General features: G+C 40.0%; 1 protein-coding gene across 3 annotated transcripts in view; it reads right to left on the bottom strand.

The window, feature by feature from the left end:
* exoc4 (exocyst complex component 4) overlaps nt 1-23,149 on the bottom strand; it is a 131,402-nt gene extending 108,253 nt beyond the window's left edge. For 2 of the 3 annotated variants that reach the window (XR_014531301.1, XR_014531302.1), the window contains exons 1-7: nt 23,025-23,144; nt 20,744-20,933; nt 20,342-20,536; nt 16,112-16,299; nt 12,106-12,206; nt 8,377-8,605; nt 4,788-4,962 (exon numbers count right to left, since the gene is read on the bottom strand). Coding sequence is in view for 1 of the 3 variants with exons in the window: in XM_083527948.1 (XP_083384074.1) it covers nt 4,788-4,962; nt 8,377-8,605; nt 12,106-12,206; nt 16,112-16,299; nt 20,342-20,536; nt 20,744-20,933; nt 23,025-23,104 (1,158 nt within the window). In the remaining 2 variants the exon portion in view is untranslated. Of the gene's footprint in view, nt 1-4,787; nt 4,963-8,376; nt 8,606-12,105; nt 12,207-16,111; nt 16,300-20,341; nt 20,537-20,743; nt 20,934-23,024 lie in introns of all 3 variants that reach the window. The other variant, XM_083527948.1, reaches the window with a different exon arrangement.
* Nucleotides 23,150-23,623: the final 474 nt, after the last annotated feature.

The raw sequence follows: 23,623 nt of genomic DNA, 5'->3' as shown, positions 1-23,623 counted from the left end.
TGTTCCAGTTGTTTTATGACCCTGTGGAAACCCTGATTTACTAGATATTGGATTGTAAAGGCAAATAGAAAACAAAAATACAAACTGTGTGAATCTTCCACACATCCCTAGCAGAAATGGAGTAGCTGAGATTGAACTCTGATACCATTGTGGCGGTGCTGCCTTTTTAATAAGGAGAAAGTACTCTGGTTTAGGCCACGCCAACTTATTTAAAAAAATTCGAATACGGATACAGACACAGAGTTTGGAGCTGCCCCACCCCCAAACCTCCCAAAAAAAACACCTTGAGCCATTTATTAAAGGACCAAAAAGAGCTCAGATAATAGAATGAGAAAGGCCCAGGAGGAGACCTACAAAGAGAATTGATCACGTTTTTCTCTCATCCGTCCACCCAGAAGTGTCATGTCTCCTGTTCAGCTGAAAGGTCAATGCTCATCATCCTGCTCTCTCAGGAGGGGAAATGGAGGAAGACAGATTAAACCTGCACAAGAAGCTGAAGGAAAAAGTTGAGAGAGGCAGTGAGAGCGAGAAGAAAAGATAACAAGATCCGGTCTAAGCACCAGACGAACAAGAGGTTATCGACACGTGAACGTGTTCGTCATGCCTGTGGCTTATTCTCACCTGAGACTAGGTTTCATTAAGCATTTCCTCTCAAGCTGCAGCTCATCACTGCATCCGAGGAAAGTGAGAACTCAGACTAGATGGTTACGGTTTACTAATAATATAAAAAAGGTCCACGCTTTCGGCTGCCTTATCGGATAATTACCCATAATCTCATCACACCATCTGCTGAAGATTTCTGATTGGTTCCATTTATTTACATGACAGACAGACAGACAGACAGACAGACAGACAGACACAGACAGACAGACAGACAGACAGACAGACAGACAGACAGACACAGGATCACTGATAGAGTAATAAAGAAGAACAGAGAAAGAAGGGAGGAGGAAAAAGAACGATGGATGGATGGATGGATGGATGGATGGATGGATGGATGGATGGATGGATGGATGGATGGATGGATGGATGGATGGATGGATGGATGGATGGATGGATGGATGGATGGATGGATGGATGGATGGATGGATGGATGGATGGATGGATGGATGGATGGATGGATGGATGGATGGATGGATGGATGGATGGATGGATGGATGGATGGATGGATGGATGGATGGATGGATGGATGGATGGATGGATGGATGGATGGATGGATGGATGGATGGATGGATGGATGGATGGATGGATGGATGGATGGATGGATGGATGGATGGATGGATGGATGGATGGATGGATGGATGGATGGATGGATGGATGGATGGATGGATGGATGGATGGATGGATGGATGGATGGATGGATGGATGGATGGATGGATGGATGGATGGATGGATGGATGGATGGATGGATGGATGGATGGATGGATGGATGGATGGTTTTGACTACACAACAGAATCAATATAACCGAAATCAGCACCAGTTCTAATCTTTAGGTAAAATCATTAGAAGCTGAAAAAGACTCAGATGTTTCACTTCAACATTTCATGTTCGTGGGATTTCGCTTTACCTGAAACTGTTTTCATCTCCCTCTTTATCACTCAAGTTCCACTTTTCATATAAAAAAGAAAAATCTCTGACCTGAGATCAGGTTCATTGCATCTTTGTGTGCATAAAAACACAGAGTGGTCTGATCTAAAATAATGAGCAATCTGGTGTTTAATCATGAGAAGGAACATGCCAGTGCGCTGAAAAAAAAAATAATTAAAACGGAGGAGAAAATAATAACATAGATGACAAAATGTCTAAAAGCTCATCTCCTTTTACAAGAATTAGAATCCAGAGATTATATTATGTGCCGTCAAAGTGACAACTGAGTTTTAACTGTGAGACGTGTAGAAGAAATGGAAGAAAAAAAAAAAAAAAAAGAAAAAAACACGGTGCTCCTGGTATTGCTTTTTTATTTAAAGCAGAGACGCTGAACAACATAAAATGTAACTAAAAATGGCAACAAAAAAAAAGATATTTAGCTGATAAAAGATTTTACTAAAATTATTATTATTATTATTATTATTATTATTATTATTATGATGATGACTAGGCAAATAATTATTTTTAATATAGAGAAGCATTATTATTCTTGTTCTTATGGAGTGAGTCACTAATTATTGGTAGGTTTTTGCAGTATTAATGAGATAAAACACTGTGGCCTGCTGCTGTGAAAAAATAATCAACTTTTAGTTACATGGGAACAGTAACAACTGTTAGAATCACATAAACACTTTAGAGCATCCCTGACCTTTATGTGTGTGTGTGTGTGAGAGAGAGAGAGAGAGAGAGAGAGAGAGAGAGAGAGAGAGAGAGAGAGAGAGAGAGAGAGAGAGAGAGAGAGAGAGAGAGAGAGAGAGAGAGAGAGAGAGAGAGAGAGAGAGAGAGAGAGCGATATGTTAGTGGTAATGGATTTAGATTACAAAAATAAAAAAAATAACTCCATGACTCATATTTCTTCCAGTAGCACACTTGCGCGCGTGTGTGTGTGTGTGTGTATATAAAATTAAATGGGTTATAAACTGACTAAAATGTTTGTCTATTTAGTATTCTACATCACACAAAATTAAAACACACACACACACACACACCTCAGCACTCCCACAGAATACATAGGTGAACGATCACACTCTGCTGAAAGCTAGCCATAGGAGCACTCTTTCCTGTGTGTGTGTGTGTGTGTGTGTGTGTGTGTGTGTGTGTGTGTGTGTGTGTGTGTGTGTGTGTGTGAAAATACTCCTGGTCTTGGCTGATGGAGTGAAGACAAACCCATTTACTCATTCATGCCCTCTCCCTCCACAGCCACTATCCTCACGCCACTTCATTTCACTGCTCTGCTGGATGAACACACACTCACTCTCACACACACACACACACACACACGTCAAAATAAACTTGCAAGAGCACAGACACACACAAAGTCCCACACCTATGAACGACACAGAGGCAGGCATGTGCACAGACACATTTACAGAGAAAGACCAGAAAACACACACACACACACACACACACACACCATATAATGCAGACAAAAAAATGAAACAAGGACACACACTCAAGAAAGCACTCTCACATACACACACACACACACACACACACACACGGCACCGTTTATCACATGATGCTCAGTGGGGCTCAGTGGCAGCTGTTAACCTCACCTGTCCATCAATCTGCCACTAAACTCTGTGTCTGTCTGTCTGTCTCACACACACACACACACACACACACACACACACACACACACACACACACACACACACACACACACACACACACACACACACACACACACACACCAATGATTCAGAATTATCATGCTCCAATTAAGCAGGTTGCTGGAAAGAAAGACAGGGAGTGTGTATCAGTGCTGCACCCATCAACCACACCTGTCTCCTCTAACAGCAGCAGCAGCAGACGGAGCGCCTGTGTGTAATGAGATTACACTCCTCCTACTCACTAACACTGCTCACACACCAGCTATAACATCATGGGATGAGGATTTTGACAGAGCCGCGTCCTTTTGGACGGCGATTTACATTTCAGTCGGCTCCGTTCGTTTTTCCTGGGTTTATACCGCGGCCATGAAACTCACACGTGTATTTACACCGATCAGCCATATCATTATGACCCTTTTTGCTGCTAAAACAGTTTTGACCCATCGATCATGAACAACTTCAGCAGGTTGAGCTACAAAAGCTCGTCTGTTGGATCGAAACACACGGACCATCCTTCGCTCCTCACGTGCCTCGATAAGTCTCGTCCCCTCACGACCCTGTCGCCGGTTCACCACTGTTCCTTCCTTGGAGCACTTTTGATAGATACTGACCACTACAGACCAGGAACATCCCTCAAGAGCTGCATTTTAAAAGATGCTCTGCAACAGACGTCTAGACGTCACAATTATTCAAACTCGTTCAAATCCGTACGCTCGCCCATTTTTCCTGCTTCTGACACGTCAACTTTGAGGAGAAAATGTCACCTGCTGCCAAATGAATAAATCCACCCACTAACAGGTGCCATGATTAAGAGATCATCTGTGTTCTTCACTTCACCACTGATAATGATATAATGTTATGCCTGAAGTCTGTGTGCGTGTGTGTGTGTGTGTGTGTGGTGAGGTGGCAATACACTTGTTTGTTATATCATTAATCTGCTACATTAGACAGCTGGATGCAGGTTCATAAATTAGCATTTCTGGCACATGATCCACATACAATGATCTCATTTATACACTGAGTGGTTAAGGGCCGGACACAAGGGCCCGACTGCAGCAGCTTGGTGGTAAAGGAATTTAAACTCATGAGCTTTTGTTCTCAATTACAGAGGTACCACTTCCCACTGGGAACGTTGTACCATTTTACTCTGGGAAAATACAAGTTCCTCTTTAGAGACATGCACACACCCCTTCCCAAGCCAAACACACACACACACACACACACACACACACACAATCTCTCTCTGAAGAGACAAACACACACACAAGCACACACACAATCTCTCTCTCTCAATCTTTCTCTCTCTCTCGAGACACACACACAAACACACACACCCTCTCTCTCTGCCGAGGCGCGCGCGCGCGCGCACACACACCTTTCTCTGAGAAACACACACATACGCATGCACACTTTTGGACAGGCAGCAATGAAACGAGAGTTATTTTGATTAAGAGTGAAGTAGTGGAGTGTGAGTTTAAAGTGCAAGACTGATTGATAAAATAAACAAACAAACAAAAGGAGCTGACCTGTAGGACAGTCTGAATCTTGGCAGAGACATCGGCCTGCTCGTAGAGCTTGATGCCCTCGTGAGCTCCGCCGGAAGAAACCACGATCTGCTGCAGATGGTTCAGGACGACGCTGTGAGCCGAGGCCACCGCGTTAAACTTTTCAAACAGCAGCTCCAGCAGTTCCAGGAGCAGCCTGAGAGTGGAGAGAAAGGAAGCGAGAGCGCGCGAGAGAGAGAGAGAGAGAGAGAGAGAGAGAGAGAGAGAGAGAGAGAGAGAGAGAGAGAGAGATGAGATTATTACAGGCCAGTCGAACGACATGCTGATGTTCTTCGAGACCCTCAGCTTCCGCTCAGGTGCCCCTGAGCAAACCTTCTGAGAAGCCAGCATCTGAACTGAAGGGCTGCAGAACTTTCTAATAAACACAGAGACAGCAGGGTGTTGACAGGATCTCCCCGCTGAGCTCTGGCAGATGTTCACCAACAACAATTAGCGACATCTGTCAAGCTCGCCAGAGGCCACTAGGGGGACCGACATCTGTCTGAGGTTTGTCTTCAAGCAGCACGGTGGGACACTTCTGGAACGAACGTGCTTCACAAAAAAAAAAAAATACAAAAATAAAAAAACGCCTTGCTTGAACGATTGAGAAAAAGAAAGAGGGGGGGGGGGTGAAGAAAAAAAAAAAAACCAAAGGGATGAAGATAGTGTGACCTAAAGGGCTTTAGGTGTGTTTGTGTGTATGTGAAACTTTTTAAATGATTAATATGATTTCCAGTTAATATTTACTGTCTATAAATATAAAAACAAAACAATCAGGAAACACACACACTCCCCGATACACACTCGTACAGACACTCGTGAGACGACACATTTGCTGATAGACAACGGCTACACACACACACACACACACACACACACCTTCTCAAAAACACTCTGTCTCTCTCTCTTTCTCTTTCTTTCTGCCTCTCTCTCGAAGCAGTACTCATGCATGCCTCATTTTCTACACCGAGGTTGCCATGGCAACAAGGCCTCTATATTTAAGCGAGCTGTTTGGAGACATGAGGACAGAAACCGGTGGAGGCAGGACGAGAGTAAAGCCAGACATGTTGCGCGTCATCTCACACACATACACATTAATATCTGACATACTAGGAGACCCAAACCTGTTCCAGCATGTAAAGGCCCCTTACTTTTCCCTTTCATTTTTAGTTCTACTCCAAAGAACTCCATCTTGGAAAACAGCAGTTTGTCCACAACAAGGAAGGTTAACCGAAAAAAAAAAGGTTTCAAAGTTTGTCAACTTTTCAAATTCTCTATGAGGAAAACATTTGTCCTATTTAAAAAATGTAAGTAAAAAAATTTAAAAAAAAATTTAAAAAAATAAATTTCAGCAGTTATCAGTGTTATGTTTTTGCAAATGGAACAAATGCTATCAAATACGAATAATTAAATATAATATTTATAATAATAATAATAATCATAATCATAACAATAAATCATGCAAACATGCAAATTCATGTAGCGTACATTTCTTTAGTAAAAAAATAACATTTACATATTTGAATATTGAGTATATTTAAAATGTACTTTCATGGTTTTAATATTTATTATAATAAATTCATTTATTTAAAATCATTTCAATATTGACTTTCATTACACTTTAATTACACCCACACAGTTACAGCTCCATCAATTGGCAACATATCGTGTGATTTAAATAATATTTCTTCCACGTTATACAGCCCTGATATTTTATACAGAATCGAATATAAAAAAATAAAATCTGTGTGTAATAAAATGTCTCCAGCAAAACCACATGAGGATGCACCCATGGTGCTTGGACCCGCTAGTCGCTGTTTCTAGCTACAGTTGAAATAGAGTTTCTCTCTTCCATATTTTTAATATCGAATATTATGACTTTTGATGATGTATGGATTAGAGACAGTGGCATTGAGTAAAAGACAGGAGGTGGAGCTGGAGGTAGCAGAGCTGAAGATGTTGAGATGTTCGTTGGGAGTGATGAGAATGGACAGGATTAGAAATGAGTTTATTAGGCGCATGTAGGATGTTTTGGAGACGAGGTGAGGGAGGTGAGATTGAGATGGTTTGGACATGTGCAGAGGAGAGACATGGGGTATATCAGTAGAAGAATGCTGAGTATGGAGCCACCAGGAAGGAGGAAAAGAGGAAGACCAAAGGGGAGGTTTATGGATTTGGTGAGGGAAGACATGCAGGTAGTTGGTGTGAAAGAGGCAGATGTAGAGGGCAGGGTGGTTTGGAGACGGATGATCTGCTGTGGCGCCCCCTAATGGGAGAAGCCTAAAGAAGATGACTTGGCGCACACAGTTTTACTGAAGCGCAGTTTCTCTTTCCTTTTGTTTTTTTTTTAAGTTACATTCCTGAAAAACTCTGTATTTCTGCTCTTTGGGGATTTCCGGCCCTTAAAGCACACAGAGATGAGATGAGAGATTCTCTACAATAAATGTTCCAAAACCCGCAAAAAGTAAAAAAATTTAACATCGTCTGTTCCTCGAAAAAACCCAAACAAAAACATAACGTATGAGATTCGAGACGCAAAACCCGTTAGGTTCCCACAGCAATAAAGAAAACGGAGCGCAATATCCGACTAAAGGAGTTTACGGATATTCGGCGCCCCGGCGTGATGAAGCACGGGAGGAGAAGCGAGAGTGTGAGAATGCAGGGAGAGAGAAAGCAGGAGAATAATAATGGCTGGAGAGAGCAGAGTTCATTTCTGCCCTGGGTAAGTGCTCTCTTAAGTGCCATCATTATCTCCCTTCTCTATCCACTGCTTTTGTTTCTCTCCGCTACTCGGCCGTACTTAAGGAAATGCAGGCTGGGGTAGTTTTATGGATTACACCATTTGTCTAAATGAGGGAGTTATGAATAAGATGTGAGAAGGCTGCCATCGATCCTACAGGGACTAACGGGAAGGAAAATGTGAAGGAGAAGGAAAGGGGGGGGGGGGGTGAACTCAAATAGACAGAAACACAAACATTTACATTTACATTTGCGGCATTTGGCAGACGCCCTTATCCAGAGCGACTTACAACTGAGCAGGGGAGGGTTTTAGGGCTTTGCTCAAGGGCCCAGCAGTGGCAGCTTGGTGGTGGTGGGATTTGAACCTGTGATCTTCTGATCCAAAGCCCAATGCCTTAACCACTGAGCTACCACCTCCCTCCCTCCTCCCAAACAATTCAGAGATACGAGGTAGTGACAATGCTATAAATATAAACACTATAATTAATATATATATATTATACACACACACACACACAAGATCGTTTAGACTCCACCATTTTGAGTGCATTTTTTTTTGTTTGTTTGTTTTTTTTTTTTATATCATTAACCTTGAAAACACACAATGTCGGTGGTATAAAAATCACTGTGGCTACATGACGATTGTGTCCGATACCCAGTTCGTGTCCTATTGTGTCATTTAATGAGAGTACCAGAGAAACGTAAAAAAAAAAAAAAAAAGAGGCGGCGTGGTTAAACACAATAATTTAACAATAATTCAAAAGAATGATGAAATTATAGGTCGCCTCACTGTGAATTCTTTACATAGAAAACATGTTGACTGTCACGTTACCTAGGCTGGTTATCCTGTGCCAGACTCTCTCCTCTCTGGTAGGCGTGGTCTGCGATCTGGGTGGTGGATCTCTTCAGGATCTGCTTGAGTTCCGGCTCCAGCCTCTCCATGATGGCGTTAATGGTCTCGGGGATCTTCTTGAGTTTGGCTAAAGCTTTGATCAGGATCCCCATGAACTCGGCGCTGTTCTCTTCCGGGTCCGCGTCTAGATCGTCCTGCAAATCACGAACTGAAACACACACAATCTCAAAACGTGCATATAGAAGTGGATCAATCATTATAATAGACTATATAATAGACAGACAGACAGACAGACAGACAGACAGACAGACAGACAGACAGACAGACAGACAGACAGACAGACAGACAGACAGACAGACAGACGTCTGCCTAGACTAATAATTGGTAGCTAAAATACCCTAATAACACACACTAAGCTAGTAAGCAGGTTAAGTGTACGACACATGAGGAACTTATTATTATTATTATTTATTAAGTGTATTCTGACCCTGCTGATCTGCTGAACACAATTCAATCATCACTTAATAACCCTAGTTTATGGTACGTGGTAAAATTTAGCACTAAAAATGTATTTATTTATATATTAATAGAAACGCCATGCCTCACGTCGTCAGTTCGTTCCAAAACTCACATCATGAGTCGAATAAAATCCTTCAACGAACAAACCCCTAGAAGCCACACATTAACATTAACATTATTAATACAAATTGTTTGATAGTTTTTACTGCCTTTTTAGTTTTTTTTTTTAGTTATATATCGAAAAAAAAGCTCAATTTCTTCACAGATCTTGCGCCTATTCTTGTTCATGAAGTTTGCTCTTCATCTCTGGAGCATCATCTTTGACCTGAGCTAAATTCGGTGCCTCATGAACTCAAGCCAAAAGCGCAAAAGTCAACAATATACTGTAGCGTGAACATTGGGATTATGGGGACCGGATGTCATGTAAATGGGACAATATTTAAAATGTGAAAGCTTTTAAATTATATTATATGATATATTTTTGCAGATTTTATTTATTTTATAATATCGTATTATATCGGTTTCTAATATTTTTTTTGCTAACCGACGTGTATTCACGTTAAAACTGGCGTTAATTGAAGTTAATTTTTCCATATTTTTTTTTTTTGCAAATTAACATTTTTGTCCAATTCGACAACATTTATTATTATAATAAAAATTATTAATAATAATTATTATAATAATAATAAATGTTGTCGAATTGGACGAAAAAAAAAATTTATACTGAACACGATTATTTCATACGCAGATTTCGACAGCACTCCTGTCATTCCATTGCTTCATGTAAATGCCTGGCGCACGGCTACACGCAAATCCAATTATCTCTCCCAAGCTGATCCCGAGTCAAATCCTCCTTCTTTTACACTCTTCCCTTGTTCTAATTTTTATTCCCCGTCCCTGCTAATTTTCCCCTCAATCCACTAAATGTTTATTGCAATTTGATGAACTCTGTCGACTGTAGTTTGCACAATAATTACAACAATTATCGGCTCAAAAAAAAAAAAAAAGAAAAAGAGGAGGAACATGGAGGCCATTAGACAGAACAGTGGGTGACAAAAGGGAAAGAAAATCCCCTCGGCACAGAGAGAAAGCACTTTTCTTTTAGTGGTACCGCTCTATCACACCTGAAGTACCGCCAGTTTGGGTAATTGTGTACTTTTCATGCAGTGCAGGGGATAAAGCGCAGTTAGCGCAAGAATTACTTTGGCCCTGGGTGTGCTTTAGCAAATAAAAAAAAAAAAGAAAACGAGGCAATTAAAGGAAAGGTAATCAAGTGATGGACAGAGAGAGAAAGAGAGAGAGAGAGAGAGAATATTTTAATAATATTTATTTTAGCCAAATTATTTTTAATTACTGATTATATTTAATTTGAAAGTCCTAATTACCATTGTGTAAGTATTTAATGAAAAAAATTTATAATTATTAAAAAAAATTTATAAATACAATAAATAAAGTATATATGAATATTTACATTTTGAAATAGATTTATTTTATTATATACACACTATAAGATATAATACAATTTAATTATTATAATTATTACAATTTATTTATTCAGATATTTAATCTGGATTATATCCGGTTCATTTAGATTCTCTATTATTTATAGAAAATATTTACTTATTAAAAAGAAAATCCTATATAAAATTTGATTGTTATAATAATAATGTATTTATTTATATATTTGGTCTGAATTAGATCCGGTTTATTAGATTCTCTACGTGTTACTACAGCTTATACACGCAGCAAAGAATTCTTAAACAATCTACGCACTTTCAATCCTCCCAAACCAGGAAACAAACACTGATAAAGTTGAATATCGTAGTGATTCATCACAATTACGTGTCATTTGACAGACTCTTGTATCCAAAGTGACTTACAAGTAGGTAATTTCTACACCTGAATAGTGAAGGTCTAAGGAGCAGGAGCATGTGGATCGGAGTTGTTCTGGAATGAGGGGGTGAAGATTGTATTCATGGCACAACACTATAAGGTGAGGACATTTTTGGATGGATTATATGATGATGCTTGATCACTTATTTCACATTTTGGTTCTTTAAGAAAACCACAAACCCAAATAAATCAAAATAGGATTACAGGGGAAAAAATAGATTTTGGACCAAAACAAAAAAAACTAAATAAGTGAACGAACACGATATACAGAGAGAGAAATGTGATTAATTCTCCATGTGGTCGTGTTTGAAAGCTCTGGGAGAGGAGGACAGTGGTTTGTGTAGGATGGAGGAGCTGATAAGAGCAGTGTGGTTTCACACAGGGCTAACGAGGCCTTCATCCCCCCCCCACTGTGCTGACAGCTCACGCTGCTTAATCCCTCCCGACCCCCAACCAGGGCTGATCCACACTGTTACTCAAACCTCATATAACCCTATTGGCATTATACGTGTGGAAACGTGGGTGGGGTGGGGTTCACGTGTACGCTAACGTCATTGTGTTACGTCTGTAAAAAAGATTTCCACACAAGCAGAAAAGTGCGTATCTTTAAAGACCTAATGATCACGACAGAGGCAACGGGGAATGGGGATTTTCTCTCTCATGCCATTACACGAAGAAAAAAGAAAATTCATTGTTTGTTTGTTTTTTTCTTGTGCCATGATGTGATTATATAATATAATATAAAATAGTCAAAACTTTTTTACATCTTTTATAAATATTTAAATATATTGATAATTGGGAAAATGTAATTATTTTGCAATTATATTCGCACCAAAAAAATTAAAACAAAACATTTTTCCAATTTTGTATTCTTTTTTTTTTTATTTGTCAAAATCCTGAAGGTTTAAAACTTTGAGCTTTAAACAAGAGATTTTATAAGAAATTATTTTTTTTTTTAATAAATACAATTAATTTCATTAATTAAATACTTGGAAAGAAACAATTAGAAGTATTTGCTTACAAACTTATTTTTGGAATTTTATAATATTTCTCAAAAATCTTAGTATTTTGATTTTAAAAAAAAAATAATAAATAAATAAATAAATCAGGACTTTAATAATACTAAATTTAATAACACTAAAATAAATTATTGTCAAAACTGCTAAGCTGAAAATATAAAAGTTGTCATGTTGTCAGTAAACCCTGACTGAAAATTATCCAGCTGTGAAAGCCACATCTGTCTAAGAGCTCTGAGACACTGAATTTATTCAGGGATTAATTTGATAGTGTTCTTACTGCTGGATGCTGCTGGAATGCTGTACTGGGACGATTCTGTGAGCTTCCTTGGAGTGGACAGACTGCTGACTTCCAAGATGGTCGAGTCCTTTGGAGTAGACCTAAAAAGACAGAAAAGGTAAAAGTATAGCAACTTGCAACAAATACACTGTATGGACAAAAGGGACACCAATGCATATGATTGGTTTGTACTTCCTGAACATTCCACATTTAGTCCGAATTTGCTAATAATAATAATAACCTCCACTCTTCTGGGAAGATGTTCCACTAGATTTTGTGGAAAGTGTGTGTGTTAGTTAACACACTTGTGTGTGTTAGATAATTCAGGTACTGATGTAGGTGAGGTAAAGAGGTCTGGTGTGCAGTCAGTGTATGAGTTCCAGTTCATCCCAAAGGTGTTCAGTAGGGTTGAGGTCAGAGCTCTGTAGCAGGAGATCCTCCACTTCAAGAGATGTCGGCTTTAAATATTGTTTGCTTTTCATCAGTTCCGCTATATTATGATGTTCTAACTGAACAGCTAATTGAAGTTCTCGCCGTCGAGCTCCTTCTCCGATTAAGACAGGCCGTTCTTAACTTTTATCATTCATTAGTTAATTATGAATAAATTGAGTCCCTGGTGGTCTAGTGGTTAGGAGGCGGCGCTCTCACCGCTGCAGCCCGGGTTCGATCCCCGGTCAGGGAACCAACCCCAGCCACTCTCAGTGCCGGTCCCAAGCCCGGATAAATTTGGAGGGTTGCGTTAGGAAGGGTATTCAGCGTAAAAACATGCGCCAAATCAAACATGCGGCTGATCCGCTGTGGCGCCCCCTAACGGGAGAAGCCGAAAGAAAATTTTGTTGAATATGAAGATATGCTACATTTGGAGAGAGAATGAGAATCAAATCTGGTGTTCAATAAATGTTCAATTGAAGCAATTTTCTATATCACGTCTTATTACTCATCTGTTCGGGTTCAAGTTTCATTTGTTATATGTACAGATGTCAGTTCCAGTTTTTACAATGAATTTCTCAAGTGAGGCTCCAGGCAAACTACACCAATATTAAATATTAAACATTAAACAATATAAAAAAAAAAAAAAAAAAAGAAAAGTAGAAAAAGGAGAGAAAAGCAATAATGAGGCATAAGAAAGTTATATATAAACTTTTTTATATATATATATGTTTACATATATGACATTAATATAATAAAATTATGGAAGACGGAGGATAACAAGTAGAATGTATATATTAGGTGTACAGACAATTTGTCTTTTAATAAGTAGAATTAATAAGATGATTAAAAATAAATAAATAAATAAATAAATAAATAAATAAATAAATAAAATCAGGCTCATATGGGGCAAAAAAAATCTGCATCATATATTGGCCATCGGCTGCCCTGATGTCTAAACCCGTATCGTCGACCTCTAGAATATATAAAGTCTTCAGAGGTCTCATCGGATTTATACCTGAACTACGGTGACAGAGGTCTTGATTAAAGTTGTCGCAGGTCATCACCAATATCCTGTGTGGCTTATAGTTTAGTTGATTTTTTTTACACACACACACACACACACACACACACACACACACACACACACACACACACACACACACACACACACGGCTAGCTGACGCTGCTTTATGACCCAGAGTAATAAATCACTTTGTCTCATGAAAGCTGTGAGCTGTAATAGCGGACCCGTAAACACGGACTAAAACGGCGCAACAACACACTTTAGCACAGCGGGGTCACCGACCTGCATTAGCCTAATGCGCTAAACCGTGGTGACTTAATGAACACAAATGAATTAGCATAGCGGCGGGCCGAGGTGAGGACGGAGACCACGACGGTGTCGGTGTGGAAACGACGGCTGACACACGGGTGTTTAATCTACAGAGGACTGCTGTGAGGTTGCTGCTGCAAGATGAGAAAAAAAAAAGAAAACAGTGCATCATAATTCGTCTCACACATCACTCCGGCGTGAGAATCGGTTTTCTGTGTTTGTGCTGAACAGCGGCGTGTACTGAGAAGGACAGGGTTGAGCTGCGGGGCGATTCGTAAGATTAAATATAAGAAGGAAGTGAGCTCAGACAGCTGAGGAAACTTTCTCTGATCCAGAGACAAACAAACAAATAAATGAAAAAGATAATTTTACAAAAAATTAAGCAGCTTCAAATTTGCCAATAAAGTCAGTTTCTAGGAAGTTTTTTTGCTGGTTGCTATGCTGACAGTCGGGTGTTGCTTGGTGGTTGCTATTGTATGATATTGTATTTACATTTAGTTTCGAATCACATGTTGATTGGTGGTTGCTATTATATTGCAGTTGATTTTAAAAGTGGTTGTTATGAAATTGAAGTTGGTTACTAGGGTGTTTCAGGATGGTTGCCATATTGACCGTGATCTCAACTACAGCTATTTACCGCCATTCTTCTGGGAAGATGTTCCACTAGATTTTATAAAGAATTGTACTCTTTCCGCAACAAAGGTGTGGTAGTAAAGTCAGCTAGTGATGTAGGTGAGGTAAGGAAGCCTGGGGTTCAAAAGGGTTGAGGGTCACAGCTCTACAGGAGATCTTCCACTCCAACCGTATAAAGCATTGTATTGCTGAAACAGGTTTGGGTCTCCTAGTTCAAGTTAAGGGAAACTTTTATGCTACTGCATCCAGACAGTTTGGGGAAGAACCACAGATGGCTGGAAAGTCAGATGTCCCAATACTTTTGCCATTAAAATGTAAATAGAATTCTCTAGTAAATCATTTGCTCCTGTCTCCATTTTGGTCACGACTTCTCTTTACATCGGATCTGGACAACGGACAAGAGCATCCTGTCCTTCGACGTTACTAACATTTTGTGCATTGACACACACACACACTCACTACAATTTCAAACTCGAGCGTTTTTAGTTTTTTTTTTTTACACTATGCAGGAAAAAACGACAGAATTTATTATTCTTTGTTTTTTTTGTTTTTTTTTATGACGACACATAATAACATCGTTTAACGCAATCGCGGAAACAATCCGCCGTATATTTTTTCTAAAATAAGCCCATTAACTGTGCCATTTCTGCCCGATTAGCGCACTAAGCTTAGAGCGCACGTGTAGATAACCGAGTGACGGCTGCCAGTTAGTTTATTGTTAATTACGCACTGGCTTTCCTTCGCTACGATAACCTCCGCAATACAAATGAGGAAAATTCTCATATTGTGATTTATTTTTTAAAAAATTGCACACATTCATCGCTGTGAAAAGTATTATTGTCTATCTGAAAAATGAAAATCGTGCAAAAAGAATCAGCATTAAAACACCAAAAATGTCCAAAATACCTCACAACGTCCCATAAACATGAGCAGAAAAAAGACAAAAAAAGAAAAAAAAAAAAAAAAAAGAAATAAAAAACGAAAAAGAAATCAGGCAAAAAAGAAAGAAAGAAAGAAAGAAAGAAAGAAAGAAAGAAAGAAAGAAAGAAAGAAAGAAAGAAAGAAAGAAAGAAAGAAAGAAAGAAAGAAAGAAAGAAAGAAAGAAAGAAAGAAAGAAAGAAAGAAAGAAAGAAAGAAAGAAAGAAACCAGGCAAACTAGAAAAAAGACTGAAAAAAAGACAGAAAGAAAAAAAGACTGAAAAAAAGACTGAAAAAAAGACTGAAAAAAAGAAAGAAAGAAAGAAAGCAATCAGGCAAACAAGAAAGCAAGAAAGCAAGAAAGCAAGAAAGAAAGAAAGAAAGAAAGAAAGAAAGAAAGAAAGAAAGAAAGAAAGAAAGAAAGAAAGAAAGAAAGAAAAAGGGGGAAAAGAGAAAAAAAAAAGATAGAAAAAGGAAAAAAAAGAGAAAAAAGAAAGGGAAAGAGGGGGGGGTGTGCCCCTTTACGAGTGGGAATCTGTAGAATGAGTAACTATTGCTGTGTAAATTAATTATGGACGTTTGATAAATTGTCACAGAGGCCATGTAATGGAGTATCATTAGAATGTCTAAGTGTGTAAGAATGTGTGTGTGTGTGTGTGTGTGTGTGTGTGTGCGCGCGCACACGCTCACCCTCCGAGCCGTCCTTTGTCCTTGCTCCGCTGCCCCACTCGGCTGGTGGACTTGATGTAGAGGTGGCGGTGCAGCTCATCGATCAGCACCAGATGAATGTTGAGCTTCTTGCTGTGCAGCTCCAGCCTCAGGTCACTCAGACCCTCCACCTGCAGCAGAGGCCCCTCCAGAGACTGTACTGCTGACACCTGCACACAACAACACACTACTGAGCGAGCTTAACACACACACACACACACACACACACACACACACACACACACACACACACACACACACACACACACACACACAGGATTCACTGTTAATGGCCTACTTTTCTCGTCTCTCTGCCGATCCCAATTCTGTTTCTCCTTATGCTTTCCTGCACTTTATCACACCATCTGCCCTTTTACATTCCTCTCTTTACAGCCATACCTGCCCATCACCTCCCCATTAAGGAACAAATTACCATTATAACTATTAAACACATTACATTATGTTGTTAACACTGTAGACGATGCACTGGTAAACTGATTTACTGAAAAATAAAATAATCAAATGTAACTAATAATACATAAAGATAAGAATAACATAACACTGAATGTTTTTACATATAAACCCCGCTACAACTAATAAAACGTTTTCACGTGCGTAGGTTTTAAGAGTGTAAAAAAATGTTTATAACAAATGAATGATGTCCTCCAACTTTTTTTGATGATTTATAAACTTCAATCAACATTAAATCAAATGGCAGAAACGGCCGATGAAAAACACTGCAGTCATATAAAAGCCAATACTCACATATAGGATATACAGTATATTACACAGGTGAGTATAATAATCAGATAAGAAAGAAGGGAATGGATATAAATAAATAAATAATCCTCAGGCTGGTTTATGATCTATAAAAAGAGTACAAGGTCATCTTTGTTTGGGGGGGGGGGGGTTTGTCGATACGATGATGAAGATGATAATGATGATAAAACAGTAAACATTACATTAAGCTGCTCTCAAGGTCAGTAGGGTCAGTAAAGTAAATAAAAGTAAATACATTTAAATCTAATCCTGACCTTCACTGCTCCTCACCTGACCACTGCTCCTTATCTGGCCACTGCTCCCCACCTGACCTGACCTCCACTGCTCCTCACCTGACCTCCACTGCTCCTCACCTGACCACTGCTCTCCACTGCTCCTCACCTGACCACTGCTCTCCACTGCTCCTCACCTGACCACTGCTCTCCACTGCTCCTCACCTGACCACTGCTCTCCACTGCTCCTCACCTGACCACTGCTCTCCACTGCTCCTCACCTGACCACTGCTCTCCACTGCTCCTCACCTGACCACTGCTCTCCACTGCTCCTCACCTGACCACTGCTCTCCACTGCTCCTCACCTGACCACTGCTCTCCACTGCTCCTCACCTGACCACTGCTCTCCACTGCTCCTCACCTGACCACTGCTCTCCACTGCTCCTCACCTGACCACTGCTCTCCACTGCTCCTCACCTGACCACTGCTCTCCACTGCTCTCCACTGCTCCTCACCTGACCTCCACTGCTCCTCACCTGACCACTGCTCTCCACTGCTCCTCACCTGACCACTGCTCTCCACTGCTCCTCACCTGACCACTGCTCTCCACTGCTCCTCACCTGACCACTGCTCTCCACTGCTCTCCACTGCTCCTCACCTGACCTCCACTGCTCCTCACCTGACCACTGCTCTCCACTGCTCCTCACCTGACCTGACCTCCACTGCTCCTCACCTGACCTGACCAGACCTCCACTGCTCTCATTTACTGCACAACTTACATATGTCCGTCCGTCCGTCCGTCTCTCTCTGGTTTTATCTGCACCAGTCTCTGTATCTGTGAGAGTCTCTCACTTTCTCTCTCTTTCCGGTCTATCTGTGTCCCTCTATTAATCACTGTATCTCTCTTTGTCTTTGGGTCTCTCTGGTTTTTTTCTGTGTAAATCTTATGGATCTTTTTATCTGTCTCTCTCCAGGTCTTTTTATTAATCTTTGTATTTCTCTTTATGTATCTCTGCATCTCTGTCTGTCTTGTGATTGTCTCTCCATCTCTCCATCCGTTTGTTTCTCAGACACTGTCAAGGGACAGACAATATCTTTGTTCTTGTTGCTCTTTTTCTTTTCTTTTCTCGCAGAGTCTCTGTTTTTCATCGACATTCTCTCTTTGTCTCTCGTTTGCCGTGTCTCTGCTGTGGTTTGTGTGTTTGTGTAGATGATAAATCTCTGTGTCGGAGATAATGTGAGGTTGTATATTATGATGAGGGGTTAATGGTGGACTGATAGCACTCAGGAGAGTCATCCTGGCATATCTGCACCTCGCCCCTCGTAAGCAGACAGGAAACGTTACACAGGTCAAGTGCGCGTGTTCATGTAAACGAGCGGGTTCGGCTGATTAACTATGATACACAAACTAACGCAATAACTTTCTGTGTCTGTTTTACTGCCAGGGCACTTTTCATAACGCAACATGATGGAGGCCAAACAGTGTATAATCTCAGCTCTATTACACAACTCACTCAGAGAGACAACACATGCACATGTTTCACTCTGAGCTGGAGCATCACTCTCACTCTCACACACACACACACACACACACACACACAGGCAGGGAGATAGATACATGCGCACACATGCACAAACACACACAGAGAAAAAACAGACAAATATACACAAACGCACACAGAAATGCAGACAGACAGACACTCACACAGACAGGCAGAAACACAAACACAGGCAGGGAGATAGATACACACACGCACGCACGCACGCACACACACACACACACACACAGTGAGACAGGCAGACAGACACTTGTAGGCAGGCAGATAGACACAGACAGATAGACGGGCAGACACGCAGACAGACGGGGAGACACGCAGACAGACGGGCAGACAGACAGACAGACGGGCAGACAGACAGACGGGCGGGCAGACAGACAGACGGGCGGGCAGACAGACAGACGGGCAGACAGACAGACGGGCAGACAGACGGGCAGACAGACGGGCAGATGGGCAGACACACAGACAAACACACACACACAGACACACTTTATACAGGACTACCATTTAAAATTATTTATTATTCAGCTTCTTTGCCCACCTATTCATCTTTCCCTGTGTTTTTCTTGCATCTGTTGGTCATTGTGTCCACCTGTCCGTCCATTTCCTGTTCTCACCTTCACTCTCCAATCATCTCCGTAAAAAAAGTCATAATGTTATCCATCTCTGTCTCTCCATCTCTAACTGTCCATCCTCCACTCTCTATTTTCATGTTTTTCATTTCCTTCCATCCATCAACATCATCTTCAACCCATCTATTACTCTTGCTCTCTTTCAGTTCATCCACTTTGTCCCTTTCTGTCTCTCTATATGTGTCTCTCTCTCGGTCTGTCTGTCTTTTCATCAGTGTCTCTCTTTCTCTGTCCGTTCCATCCACCACTCTCTGTTCCTCCCCATCAGTGCCTCTATTTTACTCATTTGCCGTCTGTTTGTCTCTCAATTCTTTTATTTCTCTCTTAAAGTAGTTGCATTATGTTGTATTTTAATATTTAATCACTTCTCCCAGGTGTAATGACATTTTCTTTTTGTATCTTTCAGCGTCACTCACTTTTGTCCACGTTCCAAATTTCAGGATACAAAGCGATCATTTACAGCTTCTCTTTTCTTCTTTTTTTCTTCCAGCTTTAACAAGTGCAAATGTTTGTACCCCCTACCTGTTTGTACCTTTCAAAACTGTTACACTTTTTTTTTTATAGTGAAAATGTGAGTAGATCCTGCAACAAGACATGAATTCAAATGATAATGGGGGAAAATAAATAAATATATAAAAATCAAATCAATGGACCATCTCCTTATCCAGGTATGATCTAAAAAAGGCAGAGCAGGACATCTGGCAACGATTTCAAACAATGCGTCAAGAAGAACGAGCAAAAATTGGCCAGTTGCTAATAGCAGGAAAGGACATCTTGAAGTTTAGAAGAAACAACCGAAGCACAACTCGGCATGTTATATTTAAATTTAACATATACTGAGACGATTATTTATTTATATTCTGTTTTCCACCCATAATCGCGGAATCTCCAGGTGACGTTCCCGCTGTAATGTCGGAAAGCGTTCGTATATCGTGATAAATGATGTCCCATATGATGCTCTTTCCCTAGAAAGATCACGGGAGTCGAAACTTTTTGTCCTTATTCATGTAACTGAGCACCATTCTGACTCACCAGCATGTCGGTGGCATGGAGATAATGCTTGCTGGCCATGCAGGTCTCCAGTTTCTGAGGGACCTGCTTGATGTTCTCGATCTCGTCCAACAGCTCGAGGACGTGCTTGTGCTCGATGCCCTCGATCCACAGCTTCCTCAACTCGTCCCTCTTGCAGTGGAGCAGCATCTTACACGACAGCAGGTTCTCCTTCACCTAAGAGGGAACAGACGTGACATTATTCTAAGCAGTGATGAAGATGTTAAAGACGTGGAGATCCTGTACTTATGGTATATAGTGATAGATAGCTACTAGAACTACGAGATGCTAGGGGTCCATTCTCCTGGTGTCTCCATTGTGTGAAGAATGTTATAGATGAAAACTGTGTGTGTGTGTGTGTGTGTGTGTGTGTGTGTGTGGGACCTGTTTGATCTTGTTGCGCGAGCTGGTGATCCTCTCGGTGATGCTCTGGTAGGTGCGGATGGCCGTAGTGAGCTCCGTGTAGTGCTGAACGATGAGCTGATCCAGATCGCGGTCGCATTTCTCGTAGGCCTCCTCCAGGCGACTCTTCTCCGTCTCCCGGTCCTGCACATCGTCGCTGCAAGACAGAGTCCTGCGCAAAACAGGAGGAGATGGAGATTTGCTTTGGAAGTTCAGATCCACGCTGAACGACTTGCACGTCGTCGGTATTAATGGAAATCAAACAGATAAGCACCTGAAGCGTGTTGTTCTTTTACTAAACCGTTACCACAAAGTTGTAAGTAGTAACATGAGTAGTAACTTTCTCTGATTCTTTATTAGAAAATGAATATTCAATAATAACTACTTTCTCCTCCCTAATTAAAAAAACACACTTTAAAGACAAACTTTTTGCCTAGTGAAAATAGTTTAATATTTGTGCTTCAAGCTCCTGCCTCTGTATTGACTCTCCCGTCACGTTACCCAGAATGCCTGGCTGATAAAAGTGTAGTGGGAATTAAACTTATCTCCTCATCTCTAGCGATGTAGCGACGCTTTAATCCGTTTAATCTCTCCAGCTCTCTCAACTCGTCACCCGTACGCTCTTCTCAAACCTTTAACCTGCACTAACGTCTAATAGAGTTAGAGTTCTACAATCTCACACAGAAAGAAAGAAAGAAAGAAAGAAAGAAAGAAAGAAAGAAAGAAAGAAAGAAAGAAAGAAAGAAAGAAAGAAAGAGCAATCAGGCAAACAAGAAAGAAAGAAAGAAAGAAAGAAAGAAAGAAAGAAAGAAAGAAAGAAAGAAAGAAAGAAAGAAAGCAAACAAGAAAGAAAGAAAGAAAGAAAGAAGCAAGCAGGCAAAGAAAGAAAGAAAAAGAAAGAAAGAAAGAAAGAAAGAAAGAAAGAAAGAAAGAGAAAGAAAGAAAGAAAGAAAGAAAGAAAGAAAGAAAGAAAGAAAGAAAGAAAAAGAAAGAAAGAAAAAGAAAGAAAGAAAAAGAAAGAAAGAAAGAAAGAAAGAAAAAGAAAGAAAGAAAAAGAAAGAAAGAAAGAAAGAAAGAAAGAAAGAAAGAAAGAAAGAAAGAAAGAAAGAAAAAGAAAGAAAGAAAGAAAGAAAGAAAAAGAAAGAAAGAAAGAAAGAAAGAAAGAAAGAAAGAAAGAAAGAAAGAAAGAAAGAAAAAGAAAGAAAGAAAGAAAGAAAGAAAGAAAGAAAGAAAACAAGAAAGAAAACAAGAAAGAAAACAAGAAAGAAAACAAGAAAGAAAGAAAGAAAGAAAGAAAGAAAGAAGCAAGCAGGCAAAGAAAGAAAGAAAAAGAAAGAAAGAAAGAAAAAGAAAGAAAGAAAGAAAGAAAGAAAGAAAGAAAGAAAGAAAGAAAGAAAGAAAGAAAGAAAGAAAGAAAGATGCAAGCAGGCAAAGAAAGAAAGAAAGAAAGAAAGAAAGAAAGAAAGAAAGAAAGAAAGAAAGAAAGAAAATATCTGTAAAGCAGCTTCGGGACAATATCCATTGTTAAAGGCGTTTACAAATAAAAATGGATTGAATTTGAATACATCACCTTTTAATATAAAAATCATCCCGGCCAATAGCGCTTCAGAGGAACTTCTACACACTACACACTACACTACACTACACACTACACTACACACTACACTACACACTACACTACACACTACACTACACACTACACTACACACTACACTACACACTACACTACACACTACACTACACACTACACTACACACTACACTACACACTACACTACACACTACACGTCTATGTCAAACAGCACAATTTCTTTTCAACACATGTGCTGCAATTGTGTGCTTTCTTGCTGAATAACCCAAACCTTTAAAGACGGGGAGAAAAAGACAAATTAAAGTAATTCTAAGAGAAAAATCGGATGTATATCCTGAATATTGTGCTTGTTTGGGATCATTTACATAGGACTTGTCAATAAAGGAAGCTTTCTGGTGGGCATGAGTACATTTAACTGTAGCAGCTGTATATATTTTTGCTAAATAAATACCGGAACCATAATATATACATATAAACCCGAAATAAATAACAATAAGATTAATAATGCTGAACTGTCAGTTCTCTTCAACAGTAAACACACAGTAGCTAAAAACTAGCACGCTAACTAGCCGACTTGCTAATGTTTTGGTCCCGCTTTTACGGTTTTCAATTGTTTTTCGACACCGAAACAAAGACACGACCAAACAGAAAGGATACAAAACACTGCAATTACCTTATAACAGAGATTAATAAACTGGAAGGGTCTTTGCTTTTGGACACGGCGGTCCTGTATCTCCCGGTGTCAGCTGCCATTTTTCCGCTGCTACTCCCAAGATGTGGCAAGCGAACGGAGGCAAATCAGCCAATCATTAGCCGTCGTCAGGCAGAATTCAAAATTATTAGCCAATGAGGATAAAGCTTCGGTTTCCGGTTGCGATGGGAGTGATTTCATGGGAAGTGTAGTTTATAGGCTGGAGAGGTTTTCGATAGAGATGAGCGATATCACTTATTTCCTTGTCGATCCGATTAACAACACTTTTAGTATGGTCGATATCGATACCAATCGATACCGATACCAATTCTTATAATTAATGGTTTATTATGTGAAATTTATATATTTATAGCTTTTAATGGTTAAATCAGTCCACCTCTTAACCCCATCATTATTACCATTATTACAAAAATTATACAGTAACTCAGTATCACCGAGTGCTCCATCACAGACAGGAATCTTATACAGTGAGAATGAATGCAATACTAAAACAAGAGACCCAATGAACACAATTTAACGTGTCTCCTTTCACTGGAGCCACAGCTGTAATTCCCACATAC

This window comes from Silurus aristotelis (genome assembly GCF_946808225.1).
Source record: "Silurus aristotelis genome assembly, chromosome: 24".
Lineage (NCBI taxonomy): Eukaryota > Metazoa > Chordata > Actinopteri > Siluriformes > Siluridae > Silurus > Silurus aristotelis.
Note: the sequence above shows the minus strand (reverse complement) of the source record. Positions and strands in the feature narration are given on the sequence as shown.